The 16,761-nt window shown below is 46.7% G+C and overlaps 1 protein-coding gene across 2 annotated transcripts in view; it reads right to left on the bottom strand.

The window, feature by feature from the left end:
- The window catches only part of NPAS2 (neuronal PAS domain protein 2), a 105,609-nt gene extending 90,515 nt beyond the window's left edge, over positions 1-15,094 (bottom strand). Inside the window, exon 1 of one of the 2 annotated variants that reach the window (XM_056499131.1) lies at positions 14,485-15,094. In XM_056499131.1, coding sequence (XP_056355106.1) covers positions 14,485-14,789 — 305 coding nt within the window. In that variant the 5' untranslated portion in view covers positions 14,790-15,094. The remainder of the gene's footprint in view (positions 1-14,484) is intronic. The other variant, XM_056499139.1, reaches the window with a different exon arrangement.
- Between the last annotated feature and the right edge of the window lie 1,667 nt (positions 15,095-16,761).

The following is a 16,761-nucleotide window of genomic DNA, read 5'->3' as shown; positions in this document are numbered from 1 at the left end:
AAAATATTTCATTATAGTGTGATTACTAAACCATTAAGTACTGCATAATAATGAATGCACAGGAAGGGAGTAAATCAAAATTACACAGGCAGACTTAATTACACTATTTCCTAATTTTGGAGTGCTCAGCTTTGCATCCGTAGCAGTTAGCATTCAAGACAGTCTCTGTGAGTGTGCAACTTCTGCTAGGTATTTAAAAAATGGAAAACCTCACTATTTGGCATTGCTGTGATATTTCCAAAATATCAACAGCCTTCCACTCATTTCAACTAACAAGCTGCATCAGCTGGAGTGGTCGCAGGGTCCTGCTGTAGGTAGGGACAATGGGCTGCTGTAAGAGGTAGGGATAAGATGCTGGGCTTTGAGGCAGCAGAGGAGCACCAAGTTTGTCAGCACTGGGATGCTCTCCCACATGCCCACATGGGCCAGCTTTTCCTGCCTGTCCTCCCTGACTGTCAGCTTGATGCCTCCTTCTGTACCTCAGACTCCTCCTCACTCCAGTTACACACAGCAGGATGAGCACATGCTCATCTCTATTTCTGGCTGTTCAAGTCCCAGACACTTCCTAAGAACCCCACTTTCAGAGTTTCTCAGCCCAAAGATCCTTCTCTTCCAACCTCCTTCTCCCAAGTCGCCCCCCAGTCTTCCTCTTCCAGGCTCAGCTCCATGCCTGCTCCCTTCATGACACCCTCTCTTTCCAGCAGATCACACCATCCTCTCCTCAGCCAAGCTTCTACTAAGGGCTTCTTTTCCATCTCTTCTTTTTCCTCACTGCCACGGATTACAGCTGAAATTCCCTTGCCTCCCTTGCTCCTTGCCCATGTCCTTCTCCTACTGGTCATTATTTTCAACTCCATCCATGCTCACTGTTTCCACTCCTGCTGGTCCATTTTTCATCCCAGCGCATCATGTCCTTGCCTGACCTGTACAAATCCTTCAGTCAGTCTCAGCCTTACTTCCATTTCTTCACTCAGCAGCTCCCCTCAAGTCTCACTTCTCCTCTCATCCAGAAATGTGAAAAGTTCAGCAGTTACTCTAAAGTGGTTTGAACCCACACTGGTTCCAAAGGAGATCCTCTGTCTTCCTCCCACCTCTGCAACTTGTGTAGCTGCACAGTGACCCAGCTTAGGAAAATGCAACAGCTGACAATTACCCCATCCACATAAAGGTTAAATTTCAGCAAGATCAGCTTTCTGCTCTGACACACTGGTGTCCAGAGTTGTGAGTGAGGCAGCATCATCCTTTGCAGTAGCAGCAGAGATGTACATGGATGTAGTGGTTTAACCCTGGATGCCAGGTGCCACCAAAGCTGCTCTACTGCTCCCCTCCTCAGCTGGACAGCAGACAGAAAATGTAATAAAAGGCTCTTGAGTTAAAGATGAGGAGACAGACTGAAGATCACCCACGAGTTACTGACAGTGGCAAAACAGACTCAACTTGGGAAAATTAACTGGATTTATTACTAATGAAATCAGGGTAGAATCATAAGAAGTCAAACAAATCTTACCACAAATCTTCCTGCCACCTGTCCCTCCTTCCCAGGCTTAACTTTTATTTCTGATTCTCTACCTCCTTCTGACCTGTGCCATGGGGAGACAGGGAATAGGGGCTGCAGTCAGTTTATCCCATGTTGTTTCTGCCACTCAGGGAGAGGAGTGCCTCCCCTGGTCCAGTGTGGGGTCCCTCCCACCAGAGACAGCACAACAGGAGCCGTTCCCATGGGCTGCAGTTCTTCACCAGCCACTCCAGCGTGGGTCCCTTTTCCACAGGCTGCAGTCCTTCAGGAACAGGCTGTTCCAGAGTGAGTTCCTACAGGTCCTGCCAGCAATTCTGCTCCACTGTGGGCTCCTCTCTCCATGGGTGCACAGGTCCTGCCAGGAGCCTGCTCCCATGTGGGCTTCCCATGGGGTCACAGCCCCCTTTGGCATCCACCTGCTGTGGCATGGGGTCATCCACGGGCTGCAGGTGGATCTCTGCTCCCTGTGGACCTCCAAGGGGCACAGCTGCCTCACCATGGCCTTCAGCACAGCCTGCAGGGGCGTCTTTGCTCCTGAAGAACCTTGTCTCTCTCCTTCACTGCCCTTGGTGTCTGCAGAGCTGTTTCTCTCATTTATTTTCATTCATCTCTTCTCTGGCTGCAATAACTCCTGCCCATAACTGGTTTTTTTCTTCTTACATATATTATCCCAAAATCATTAGTACCTTTGCTGACTGGCTTGGCCTTGGCCAGCAGTGGTTCTGTCTTGGAGCCACGTGGCATTGGCTCTGCCAGACATCAGGGAAGCTTCTAGCAGTTTCTCAGGAAATACACACCTATAGCCCTCCCTCCACCACAGCCTTTCCATGCAAATTCAATACAATGTATTAAAGCAGTCTTGCAATTATGGCTTTAGCCAAAATGGGTGAGATTTGAGGAAGCAATGGAAAATCAGTCTTAAATTAAAAATACACTATACGGGCAGCACTGCCTGTGCTCATGCCAGAAACATCTCATGACTCCCAGTTACTGCTTTCAAGACAATGGCTTGCAAGAAGTATCATGCTTTGGCAGAGTGAGAGGAGATTCACACCAAATATTTTTCACCAAAAGAAACCTACAGACTAGCTAGGAAACAAGACAGGGAAGAAACACCTAAAACATGATTAACTCCAGAATAAAATGCAAAAAACCCGCTGGCTGAAGTGAGACACTTCCTACATTATAATCCCCCAAAAACATGTGACTTCCACTGTAGTCATGCTCAAGTCAAAGAGCAAGAAGAAATGCATTAATTAAGGCTATTCATCAGTTGAGGTTTTGGAACCCATTATCCATATTCTATTCAGGTGTAGTCTGTATTTCAAATTTTGGGGAACACTGTCAGTGAGGAATGTGAAAGAACCTTCAATGAACCCTGTGTAGGAAGCATCTTTCTGCCAACTCTACCATACTCCCCTGAAACAATTTTTTGCTGGGATAGCTCGTTCTACTCAGTAAGAGTTTAGTTTTGCCAGTAAAGTACCTGCACACAACACATCTTTTAGAGGAAGTTACCACTGTGCCCTTACATGGCTAGTGTCAGCAAAGATGTTTAAAAACAGACAAGATCTGGCTCACCAAAACAACCTTCCTGCAGAACCATTTCTGAGCTCTCTCTGCAGTGCCTTTCTCTTTCCTCCGCTGTGTTGCAAAACATTAATCTAGATTCATAATTCAGATCCTCAAAAGAAGCGAGAAAGGTTACATCAGTGCCTGAGTCAGTTTAAGCATTGCACACAAAACTGTGAACAAACATTTTTTATGAATGAAGTAGCTAGAAAGAGCCAAAAGGTTTGGGTATGTGTTCACTGCTGACAAATACTTAAATTTCAGAAACCTTCTGTGGCTGATCCGACGTGAGAACTCCTCAGAGGACTTAGCATACAGCACTGTTTTCACATGCAGATAGCCAAAAGTACTCTGCAAAAGAACACTGTCCTCTTCTTGGGTGCCAGATGGGTGAATCTTAAAACTGACAAACATGAGGTTGCAGAGCAACCAAAAAATTCTAATTATAAACCTACTTCACATCATCCAAGCTATATGCAGAGTAATTCAAAATAAGGAGAAACAGAGGAACGAATGGGTAGACAAAAGCAGAAAGTTCAGGCCTGCTCTTCTTGAGACCATATACAGACAAAAAGCAACCTCCCATAAGAACAAGGCCCCTTTGTAGCATGCTGATTTTCAGACAGTACGTTTTACTTCACAGCTGCCGTGATGACTGCTCCCTTTCCATCCAACCCATCCTTGCTGCTCTGTCCATGAGTCAGACTGGAGACCTAATTCAGCCCCTAAATAAGTGCTTAAGTCTTTCCACATTCAGGAAAGAAACTCAGATGAAATTCTGAGTAATGAAAAGCATGTGCTTAAGACTTTACCTGAATCAAGATGCTCTGCTGAATTCGTGCTAAAATGTCAAACACATGTCAGGCAAAGTCAGGAGCTTCCACAGCACTCCTGTTTGCAGAGCCTCTGCCATGAAAAGCACTGTGTCCCAAAGGGGGAAAAAGTTTTTCCTGGAGAGCAGCCCAGAAGGAAAGGAGCCATCAGATCAAAGATAAGTCTTACCTCCCCCGCTACACCCCTCACTTCCCCAAACAGCAGATCAAGGCAGAGGAGGACTACAAAAAAGGAAAAAAATAGATTCATTTTCCAGCCGAAAAATGAGACGTTCCTGTTCCCCCAACTCCCTTGGTTTCTCCAAGCAATGCAGCTAGGAGCAGGCTGCTGCTTGCCTGGAAGCTCACAGACCACAAGATGTGAAGCCATGGAGTGCCAGTGTCAAGTTATTTATTGGCATCTTCCGCCTCCAAGCCACTTCACAGCTTGGCAGTATGCAGGAGGGTGTTCAAACTGACCACAGCACGCTGACCTTTCTGCTTCCACAGACAGAACGGTCTCCATGATTCAAGAAGCCATGGATACTTTTGTTTGTTGGCCATTATTCATTAGATTTGGGAGACCGAGCTGTTTAAACTCAAACTTCTTGGAGTGAACAAAAAAAATGTGGCACATTTTACATTATCTCTTGCAAATATGAAAGCTTGCTGCAATCTTCAAACACAATATTTATGAATTGGTCTTTCAGCCAAATCCACTTTTGCATGAGGATATACAGCTGCTGATACCCAAAAGTATGATAGCTCCCAAATATATCTTTGCCATTTTTAAAATCATTCTAGAGGCTTGAAAATAATATTTTCTTTCATTATAAGTGAAATCTCTAATTCTGGTGTTTCAAAGACAGTCTGAAATTAGCTGGGTTTTGTGTGTGTGTGTTTGTTTGTTTGTGCACAAGAATAATTGATTAAATCAGCACAAGCATAATTGATTATACACTCTAACAAAACTACTGAAGAATTCAGCAGCAAAACCAGCAGTATCATCAAAGCCATAGCAAATTTTTATGTTTACATCTCCTATATGGAATCCCCTCTTAACTATACAGGAGCAAATTTGAAATGTGTCACCACCTTGCACCACTGGATATCACAGATTTTGATGAATGTAACCTGCACATTTTTCAACGCTGTGAAAGAAATTTTTTTAAGATGTCTCTCTAAACTTTTTCATTAAAGGGGAAAATTTGCATGGAGGAATATTTAAACACTCACAACTTACAAAGAATGTCAGCCCTCTTTCATATACCAGAACAATGACCCTCTAACAGTTTCATACTTAGAAAAAATATGGTGAGAAAAAATATGCAGAGAAATATACCAAGTCTAATGCCAATTAGGACTTTGAAAATATATGTATTACAGACTGGTCAAATGAAATGTGAAATTCAAACTTAAAAATTGAACTTGTATCCTTCAGTCTTCTGAAAAATCATCTTTTTTAATGGAAATAGAAAAGCTATCTTTATCAAATTTCTCATTCAGTTGACAACAATAAATCTATTGTTCGACATGGTTGAAATGGGTCTCTGGAAGAGGAGGGTTTTAAAAAAATCAAATAGAAATTGCATCAAGGAAGAAATGCTTCTTTAACTGTCACTCTATATATAGACCACAGTTTTTGATTCATTTTAGGTTTGCCAGAGTAACAGGCAATTGGGCACCGTGAAAAATTAATTTTTATCATTCCCATAAGAGAAAATGTGTTTGCCTGTTTAAGGGAGAATAAGTGAATTTAATGTTACGTCTTTTACTTTAAGAAGTGTAACTGCAGGGATCCAGATGCTGAGAAGCAGTAAGCTGATAACTTTAGTGCTTGAAATGCTACACTATACATTAAGAAGCCATACACCTACTATTTATTTCACAAGCATGAATTAGGTCTTCTGAAACAGAACACAACTTTCAGTCAGACTTGCAAGAAAATAACAATACACAGAGGCGGATCACCACCCAAAAAACCCCTTACTGTAGCTGCTCTTCCTGTCAATGGCATATTTAGCATCCCAGAGCCCCACTCTGCTTCGTGCCCCCCTCTGACACCTCGCACCCAGAATTGTTCATACCCTACAATACTCTGTAAAGCTGCCCTAGTTTACAGATCAGAGAAGTGATGCACAGAAAGCATTATGTATGTGGTCTAAGCTCATAACATTGCACAGTAGAAGAATTAGGAATAAAACCCATTTCTCTGGAGATTTCTAGTTTTGTCACCCTCAACAAAACCCCTTTTACACAGACTTCAAAATCCGCAAGTATTTTTTCTCTGACTGCAATACTATGCCAAATATTTATTTTATCAGTCCAAAACTCAATTTACTGCTGAGACCCTGCATCAATACTTCAGAGGAAATTCTAAGATTCTACCCAGAAAAAGAGGAAGGATTACTGAGATGAATATTGTGCAAATAAATCTCTGCCTGGATCACCAATCTTACAAACTGCTGCTTTGCCCTAAGGCAAGTACCTTAAAATAAGCACCTGTGCATAGAAGGGGGCTAAATGAAATTCCTGGAAACATGTATGATGTATATCAACGTTTTACAGTGCTGTAGTCAGTGAAGGTGAGAATAACAGACTGAAAGTGAGTGTGAGACAGTAAGAGGAGAGAAGAAAGGAGGGGAGGGCAAGGTGGAAAGTAGAAAGTCCTAAGACCTGAGAGAAGTAAAAAGAAAAAAGGATCCTAGTAAAAGAAGCTAAAGATTCAAAACCAGAAATGTAAAAAGTGAGATAATTTAGACCTTTCACAAGCTTGAGTCAGTAATTCTCTGTCAGCCAAACTCTCCCTGATTTCAGTGGGAGTTTTGCCTTAATGAGGACAGCAGGACAGGCACCAAATGCAGCTTTATTTCTTACACTTAAATAACAGCAAAATATAGCAAGATATTATGTTGTTGAAAAAGATGATGCATTTGTGAATAAATATGGATGTTAGAAGCCAGGCAGTATAAATGTAATTGCTACAACGAGCTGAGTTACATCAGTGTGCATCAGCTGACAATAAGGTCCTTTGTGTTGGAAAGAAAGAAAAAAGATGAAAAAAATGACTGCTGCCACTCTACAAACAATCAAATTAAAGGCCCAGAATTATTTCAGCAAAGCTTCCATCGACTTCAGCGACAGCCCAGAAACAAAGAAGATTCTTCAGTCCTTCTTATTAAAAAATATAAATACAGGAATGACTATGAGTGACCTATTTATTTTTCATCAGTTTTGCTCTTGCTGAAATTGTTGGAAATGCACCCAGCTGCCTTACAGAACTATTGTTTGATTAGGCTGTTTATGAGAAACTATCTTTCCCAAATATTGTATTACTACATGGAAAAGAAAGCATGAAAAAGTAGATTGGAGAATAAAATATTCTTCTCATTTTCATAGCCAAAGATAAAGCAAATTATAACAACTTGTTTGTCTGATGAACAGAATAAAGATTTTGCTTAAGTAAACAGTGGCCTTAATGGTCCATGTAGAAATCATATAGCTGTCTTCTCCTTTATAAATTATAAACTAAAGGAACCCTCACTGGAAGTGTAACTGGAACATGGGTATGTCTAATGCAAAGCCTCCAATTTAAAACTTTTTCCTGTTTTATAAGTCAAAACCAGGAACAGACAAAATACCACAAGTAAAATCCATAAAATTACCAATAAAAACACCAAGACAGATATTTTGTACGAGAATTAGAAATAATGGAGAAATATCCTATCTCTAGCTGATCATGTTGCATGCAGTATTTATTACTGACTAGATTTTGCAAGCATGCCATTCTTATGCATAATATAGGAAATATGTCAATTTTTCCCATGAAGTTTAATGAGAGGTGTCCCGCCCAAACCAATCATTCTAGGACATGTTCAAAGTCAGACTTATTCAGCTGCTGATTCAATCAGATAACCAGGAATGCTCAGGTTTTGCACGGTTACATCCACCTGTTGATTTAGAGATTACAGGTGGAAGCTGCCTTATTAAAATTGTTCTCCAGCTTAAAAATCTGACACACCTAGAAGAGGGAATCCAGAGAAAAACAGTCAGGTCTGCTTATAATGATAAAAAGATAATAAATAATCAAACTCAATTATTACTGTTTGCAGGGCTAATATTATGCTTAAAGAAATTCATTGCCATCTGCAAGCCTGTTAAAAAAAACAAACAAACTGATTACAATTTTCTTGTGCTGGTTTTCTTCCCAATGGTTGAATAGTATTGTCTGTTTTTAAAGGAAAAATCCCAAAGCTGCTTGAATAATAAATTGTTTATCCCTTGATAAAGCAAACCATAGTGATGAACTTTAAGAATGGTTACCAAATTAGAAATGAGAGTGAAAAACAAGTACTTTCCTGTTCAAGGCTTTGTTTTTAATGTCTTTTTATTTTTAACTAGATTGAGTGCTGATTACAGAAAATTCAAGGCTACCCAGACATCAGGCTGCTCAATTGACTGGAAAGTTTGATGACTTCTCTAAAAAGAGAGGTCTGTGCCTGAAATTAAATTAGTATCACTGGTTCCAGATAACTTAGAGGGGAAGAGAGGAAAAGGTTAACATTGCTTATTAAATAATGTTAAATGAGATCAAACAAGACGTGCAGGATTCAGGAGGGCTCTTGCAGCTCCGGTTGTTTCCCCAGGCTGCTTATGCAACCTTGTTTGTGCAGGCAGTGCAAGGGCCTGCCATTTTATTACATAAGGTAGCCCAAAAATATACAGCTAGGCAGTTGTGAGCTCCATTAAGTGCGGCACTGGAGTTTCTCTATCAGTTAGCATCTGGGAATTTTAAGAAACGATCAGAAGGACTTAAGACATTGCTGAGTTTGGGATTGGTGCTTGTTGTTTAAATAGCAATAGACCTCATCCAAAAGCCAGCAAAATACCATCAGTGTGAGCTGTGTTTTAATACACTGTGCTTTGACCACTGCTTAAGTGAACAGCAATACAGCCCTTGGTTTAGCACAGCCATCATAAATGGCTTTAAGATCTGCCTTTCAGATGATTAAGCAAGTTGCCTGGTTTAGTAAACAGCAGTCAACACTTTTGTTTTAACCAGTGCTTTAATGCAGTGGATAGCTGAAGAAACTTAATTCCCAGTCCTCTCATTCTCTGTTCAGAAAGTCAAAGCCTGGTCCTGTAGGTACAGATGAAACTCTCTACAGCAGCATCGTGGTCATGATGCTTCCCTGGTCATCTCATCAGGGGAGATGGCCACCTTGGCCCAAACCCTCTCCCTGACACGGAGCAGCAGGGAAGGCTGGGCAAGCCTGTCAGGGGGCAGGCATGCAGCAATATTACAGTCTCCCAGCAGGACTTCTTCAGCCAGGCACTGCATCTTGTTATTCAGTGCCCTCAGGTGGGATTGCTCCTATGAACAAACTGCTTTTGGAACCTACTTGAACCCAAGAAGATAATCCTCACCCTGACTGCACAGCTGCACAGCAGGACACCAGGGAGGGCACTCAAGCAGCGTGTGCTGCTTTTGGGGGTACATTTCTGGACCGTGCCTTGGTTCTTTGGAGCACTTCAACCAGCTCCTCCCAGCCAGCCCTGGCAGATGTGAAGATGTGCTGGAATAGGGCCAGCCTGAGCAGGGAAGGTGCAAGCCACCAGCAGCACCTTGGCCTTGGTCACTGAGGGGGCCAGATGCGGCCCTCTTCATTCTGCAGAGCAGACAGAGGGAAAACACCTGGCTCTGCAGCCCCCCTCAGCCATGGCCAGACACAGGTGCTGAGGAGCAAGTACAAGAACAAGGCAAACCAATGGTGCTATTTCTTCAGGATACTCACCAAGCTTCCAAAATACGCAGCTCAAAACTTCCTATGCCAGAGGCAGTGGTTTTAAATTTAATAGCCCTTGATGGGTTTCTCTTCCATGAACTCATCCAGTCACCTCATTAGCTGATGTAACCTCTCAGCATCCACATCCTGTGGTGAGGAGCTCAGCAGTCTGACCACGCCATGTGAAGAGCCATCTCCTTTTGTTTCCATTCCTGCAACTGCCTGCTTCACCCAGTGCCCTCTGCTGCTGTTGCTGTGACCACTCATTCCTGGTTTGCCTTTTCCATGCTTTGCTTAGTTTTACAGCTGTTTGTTGCATCACTTTATCAGCATTGTCAGTCCTGAGACAGGAGTCTCTGTTTCTGTGATCACCTTTTCTGTGTCCCTACACACCTTCTCCCTTGCTATTATCCATCCCTGAAGTGGGGGAATCAACAGCACAGGACACTGAAGATACAGCACACTACAGATGCTACAGTGAAATAATGAGGGTTCTTTTTTTATTATTTTCCATCCTTTAAAAAACAATCTCAATGTTCTATTTCCCTTTGGTTTTTAAATCACATCTGCATATTGCACTGATTTTTTTTTCTGAGTTGTCCATGGAAGATTTTGCCTAAGCTTTGTCACCTTCAGTGACCTGTAGCAATTAATTTCTATGATTATAGATATATTTTCTTTTATTTATTTTCAAACTGACATGTATATTACATTTATATCATACGAAGATACTCAAGGAGAAAGAGTGATTGAATTGTCCCAGTAGATGACATTCTGTCATGCCAGCACTTCCTGCACACTTTGAAATGAGAGGTTTCATACCTGAACTTCCAAATTTCAGTTCTGATCTCAAACGTACATACATGCCCTCTAGATTTTTTTCCCCATATCAACATTCCACTTGGCTAGAAATCTTCTATTTTATGCAGATCCCTAAGAATGGTAGTAGAACAGCTGAAAAACACCTTCTGTCATAATCAGGCCAGCAGAAGCCCAGCTGTTTTATACAGACTTGTGCCCAAGCTGAAGAAGGTTAAATAACCACCCTGTTCCCACCATTTACATGGTCATTTTTGGAGGACCTTGCTGCTCAAGGCATGCTAGCTGCCACAAAGACACAGGAGAAAGAGATGGCATTGCCTCAAAGGGCTTGCAGGTAAAGGAGAGGACAAGAAACAGCAGGCAGATGGAGTACTATAATACTGGTATTATAGCATGGCAATACTACTTCCTAGTAACAAAGGTCCAAGCTCACCAGTGACCTATGTTTTGTGAGAGCTTTATTTTTCTGAAGTCACAGGTGGGTTTTCAGGCTGGAGCAGAATTGGAGATGCATAAGACTATTCTTCCCAAATGTGGCAGGCAGCCTGCAATAAACACTGATTTCTGCCATGGTCCTTGGATAAAGGAACAGAAATGTATTTACCAAAGTGCAATTAAAACCAGCATTTTGGTTGGACTGAGCTGTGCCTCGTGGTTTGCCTTCAGGGGAAAGAGACACAGGAAGAGAAGCATAAAAAAACAGTATTTATCCCTCTGTCCCCAAAATGCACATCGAATTTATGTGGACGAGGCCAAGAAAGCCATTCCCTAAATCCCTCAATCTAATCTGCCAACATCCCCAAGCCACCAAAAGATAAATGGAAGGAGCAGACAATGAACCACATCTGCAACTTCTCAGCTCCTTATTCAGAGCATGAGCCTACATGACCTGCATCCCTTGTCCTCCCCTTGCCTTTCCTGCCCTGCAGCTCTTGCATTTTTGAATTCAGCTGGCAATACACTGTTTTATATATATATATATATATATATGTATATATTCCATTTCCCATAGCATGTCACAATGACTTGAGTCCCTCCCAAAAAACAGCAATACCAAAAGCAGCACTGCATAAATAAATCCACCAGCATCTATACATTCTGCTTAAATGCTATTACACGGTGTTTCCTTTTCAAACTTCAGTAGTCAGACTCATAAAATAAGTCCATCAGTTGATGCAGATTACTGACTGAATTAAATTAGCTAAAATACAAATATTTGCATGGCCCCAGCCTACCTATTCAGGAAGTTTTATTAAGATCAAGGATCGACAGATAGTTAAGCCAAATCCAGGGAAATTATTTTTTTATACTGATAATGATCCCTCTACAAAATCTGCAATTCAAGTGCATCTGCCCTAAGAGGCTAGACACAAAACTATAAACACAGATGGAAGTTACCTAACTTCATCTAAGACAGAAAGAAAAGCAATTAAATGCACATAAAATATATATTTGACTGTTATTTTTAACTGTATCACATTTACCAATCTAGGGAAGAGGCAAAGGAGCAGAGGCAGGGGTTGAAACACACAGCAGGCAGTGTGGGGAGGAAAATGAGAAGGATGAAAAAGCAGTAGTAGTACCATGCCCTGGTTATTGAAAGACTGGAAACCACTGCTTTTGCATGTTCAGATCTGCTGTCCCTGTACACAGGAAGTGTCAACTTCTTTCTTCCCACCATTCTTTTTCTTGGCCTGGGTTTACCACCTCTGTCTACAATTCCCTGCACCTTATTCCCAAGATTTGTCATCTGTGGCCCCAAAATCCTTTGTCTCAATCCTCTGCTCTTCAATTTCACCATGCATCTACCACCAGTACTTCTTAGAAGTGGGACAGTTCTAGTCCCACAATTTCTTGTCACCATGCAAGTGAAAGAGTTTCCTCCTCCACCCTTCCATGGCACACAGTTGAGAAAGTCTTCAATTCTCCCTTCTGTGCTCACTGTAGAAGCAACACCTTGGAAGAATAACTGGGGGGAAAGTCCACTCAGCCCATCAGCCACCAACAGGAGTGCTCTCATCCTTCCCAGGAAGAGGAGCAGTTGCTCAGCTCCTAACAGTGCTGGGATGTTCAGCATGCCTTGGGCTGAGAGTATCTTCAGTGAGTGCAATGGTCAAGCCTTCAACAATACCTCTCCCAAGAGCACATGCCCTGAGCATTGTGATAAAATTATACTGGAGAGAAGTTCTGGAAGATTCTCAGAGACTCAACATAAGGCACACCCCCATGACAGGACTGATTCCAAGCCAAATATCTTTCCCCTGCTCCAAAGCACGATCCCACAAGAATTCAAATCTCAAAGAAACTGTTTCTTAGCATAGCAAAAAAATTCAGATTCCCAGATAGATCATTCCTAATGCAGGATGTATATCTAAACCATCTTCATAAAATATGTGGTCAAATAACAGGCTTTCTTCTTACCATGTTCTCAGAAATAACCAAACCATTTAATCTGAAACTTCCCAAAGACTGTCTGTCTTCAGCAGACACTCAGCCTGTAAAATATCAGCCTAGGTTTAGGCTAAGCAAATGCATAAGCACCTGACAGCAGAGCATTGTACTAGAAAGCACTAGCTAATTTTAACTGTAGACAACATTGCTGCCTATGATGAGAAAACAACTCCTTCAAGGGCTCTCGCATGCTTCAGGGTAGAGATTTGGGCAAAAAAATATCATAATTCTGCAAAGTATAGAGTGTGGATTCAACCCTACAAACATGCAGGAAGGCACCTTTATTTGTGAGGGAAAACTAATTTAGACAAGCCCACTGTCTCCAGGCTTTGGTGCAGGGCACAGAAGTGCTGCCAGCTTGGGGAATCACCCTGATGTCACATACCCAGGTTTAGAAAACCTTCATTTTCACATCTTCAGAAATAATGTGCAGTTTGGCAATCGCATTTTCCAAATACTCCTGCCCATCTCTGCAGAGCAACCCTGTATCCATATTCATCTACTGAAATGTATGCAGGATTGGGCCCTCCCCCAGCTCTTAGAATCTGATGTGGATCAGTGGATGAGCTGGCTATGTCTGGACACCGTGAACTCCAATTATTTAGTACCACCAAACAAACTAAACCCACAGTTTAGTGCATTAACATCTCACACTGGGGTAAATGAGATAATTTTCCACTTCAAGAGGCAACCACTTGTTGAACTGAATGCTCAGGTTGGCTCTGCCCATCCGAGAGATCCCCACAGCCCTTATGGAGGTTTAGTGCCATGAAAAAATCCAAGTTCCTCTGCTGGCTGTAACGCTTATAACCGCTAATTATTTCTGAGTCACTTGAGTGAAAGTAAGCTGCCATCCTGCAGACAGCTGAGGAGTACGGAGCAAAGTTTCTGGATGAGCGTGCCTGTTAATTGGCAAATCAGGCTAGTGACCATGGAGGAAAAGAGCGCGGCACGCTCCGCGTGAGCCCGGTGCTGCCGCGGGTTTGAGGCTCGCCCCGCTCCACGCACGGAAGGAACACGCGGGAGCTGTGCGCAGGCTGCTGCCGCAGCAGGGCTCTCCCGGCACACCACACAACCTCCGCGCCCCCGGCAGCTTTCGCCCATTCAAAAACCCCACGGTCCTGCTGCAAGTTTTCCTTGAGCAAACACCGCCCGGTCGCACGGCAGACCCTGCTCCAGTCTAGCCCGTATGAACCCCCAAAGTCAGGAAACGTCCAACCACACCAACACGAGATGGGGAGGGGGAACCGCTCCGGGGGCAACTTATTTTTCCAAACGGAGGGGCCCCGCCAGCCCGGCCGGGACAGACACGCCGCACATAGCCGCGCTCCCCGCGGAAACTTTCCCGCGGCTCCGCAGCACCGGGCGCGCCCGCCAGCCCCGCGGAGCGTGGGGCAGCGCGGAGCGACCCCGGCCGAGCATCCCGCGGGGTCACGCGTGGCCGAGCATCCCGCGGGGTGCCCCGGGCGGGCGGGTGTCGCCCCACGGGACGGCGCAGGGTCGGGGCCGCACGGCCGCGCGTTACCTGGGGTGCCGGTGCTGCGGGAGCGCGGCGGGGAAGCCCCAGCCGCCGCCGCCGCCGCTACTGCTGCTGCTGCTGCTGTCCGCGGTGGCCACCTGGGCGCGGGAACCGCCGGTGCCGGTGCCGGTGCCGCCGAGCTGGATGCCGCCGCTTTTCCGGTGCCTGCCGGTGCCGTTGCGGCAGCGGCCGCCGCTGCTCCAGCCGCGCAGGAGGCCGGCCTCGGGAGCCGGCAAACTCTTCCTCGCCGACGTGGAGCCGGGGATGCTGCCCGCCTCCTGCCTGCCGCCGGTGCCGGTGCCCTGTCTCATGGTGCGCGGGGCCGCCGCATGCCGCGCTGCCGCCGCCCCGGGCGCCGCGGGACCCACGCGCGCCGGGGCCAGGGGCTCCGCCGGCACCGGGAGGCCGCCGGGAGCCCGGGCTGCTGCGGGGGGGTGCGGGGGCCGGGGGCCGGGGGGGCTGCTGGCTGGGGCTCCCGCTGGGGCATTAAGTTGGACGCGCGGCCTGGAGAGGCAGGGCGGGAGCGGGGGCTGCGGGGCCGATAGTTCTCCGCGAAGTTGGAGCCCGGCGGGCGAGGCGGGGGCATCCTCTCCGCCGGCCCTTCATCGCCGCCCGCCGCCTCCCCTCGCCTGCCCCCGCCGCCGGGCCACCGCCCCGCGCCCTCAGCCGGCCGCGCTGCGGGGACGCGCCCCGCGCCCCGCGCCCATGGGCGCAGCCGCGGCGTCGGCGGCAGGAGATCTCCCGCGCCGGCTTCCTCCGCCGCTCGTCGCCTTCTCCGGCAGGGAGCGGGGGGACCTGGGAGGGTGAGGGCCGGGGGAAGCGCAAACGCGAGGCTGTTGCTCAAAATAGGGCAGGGAGGGGGAAAGGGAGCCCGGCGCTCGGCGCCCCCCTACCCGCGGTGGGCGCCGGGAGGGCCGGGCTGGGGCGGCGGGGAGCGAGAGGGCTGCGGAGGAGCTCTCCCGCCCCGGCTCCTGTGCACAAGTGCAGGGAATGTTCCACTGACCTACATATTTTTCCAAACATACGTGACCTTTTTTTTTCTCTCTCTCTCTCTCGTTCTGTGGGAGGAGACAGGCGAGGATCCAAGAAAAGGAGAAGCTGGAAAGAGAACGAAAGGGGAAGCAGGGGGGGAAAAAAAGCTCAACCAAAGAGCCAGCCCCGCATCAAGGATGGTTTCACACCGCCGCCGCGAGCGAACCGCGGCGTGCCCACGTTTACATATGTCTGTAGCGATATCCGCGCTCTGCACCGGCGGCCGCCCGCTATCCTGACCCCGGAACCCCCGCCGGGCCGGACTGCGCCCGGTGCCGGGCCCGGCTCCCGGCGGGACCCCGCGCGGCTCCGCTGTGCGCCGGGCCGCCCTCCCGCTCGGCCCCGCTCGGGGTGATCCCGTGCCCTGCCCGTGCCCGCTGTCCCGGCGGCGGCGGCGGGAGCCGGGCCGGAGCGGGGCACGGCACCGCGCTGCCCCGGGCAGGCTCTCGGCCTCGCCGGGCACGGGCAGGAGCTCCCGATCTGGTTATGCAACGGCGCACAGGCAATTGGAGCAAAACCTTGACAGAGAGTGCTTTTTTTTTTTTCCTTGTTTCAAAGTAGGTCATTCTTTTTATTCCCTTTTTTGCCTTTTTTTTTTTTTTTTTTTTTTTTTTTTTTTTTTTTTTTTTTTTTTCTCTTATACTTGTCCTGCAAAGTGGCCAGTAAGAGAGAAGGCGGTGTGTGTTCGAGGCGGGTTGGAGCTGGCGATCGGAGCCTTGCTATTGCATCGACGGGCACTCCTGCCGGCGGCTGCGGAGCTGCCCTTCTCTCCCAAGGAAGGCAGGAGCGGGGACAGGGCTCGGGCAGAGCCCGCCGCTCCCCGCCGCTCCCCGCCGCTCCCCGCAGCCCCGAGCCGCGTCCCCCGCGCCCGCCGGCTATTGCCGAGCCCGCTGTCGGCCTCGCACTTCTGTGCACCCGGGGCTGCTTGGCACTGCTGGCAGACACCTCTTCCAACGGCAGGTTGGAAGGTTTCTCCTCTAGATTATTATTATAAATAACCCAAGTATTTGCTTTCAGGAGAGTTGTATGTTTTTCTCTTCAGAGGAGGGTTTTGTTGGGGAGGGAAAGGCTCCCATATGGAGGTGCAACTTCTGTCCGTACCAAAAGGCCTGACTGCATCCATGTCTCTTCTGAGGCATCAGCTGGTATGTTGGCCCAGGTCTGTTTCCCCACGTCCCCCGATGCCTCCTTTTGTAAAGACACATTAATCTCGCAGAATACCCACCCGCAGAGAGCACTGCCCACTCCGGG

Source organism: Oenanthe melanoleuca, chromosome 1 (assembly GCF_029582105.1).
Source record: "Oenanthe melanoleuca isolate GR-GAL-2019-014 chromosome 1, OMel1.0, whole genome shotgun sequence".
In the NCBI taxonomy this organism is placed as follows: domain Eukaryota; kingdom Metazoa; phylum Chordata; class Aves; order Passeriformes; family Muscicapidae; genus Oenanthe; species Oenanthe melanoleuca.
This window is presented reverse-complemented; position numbering and strand designations above follow the sequence as displayed.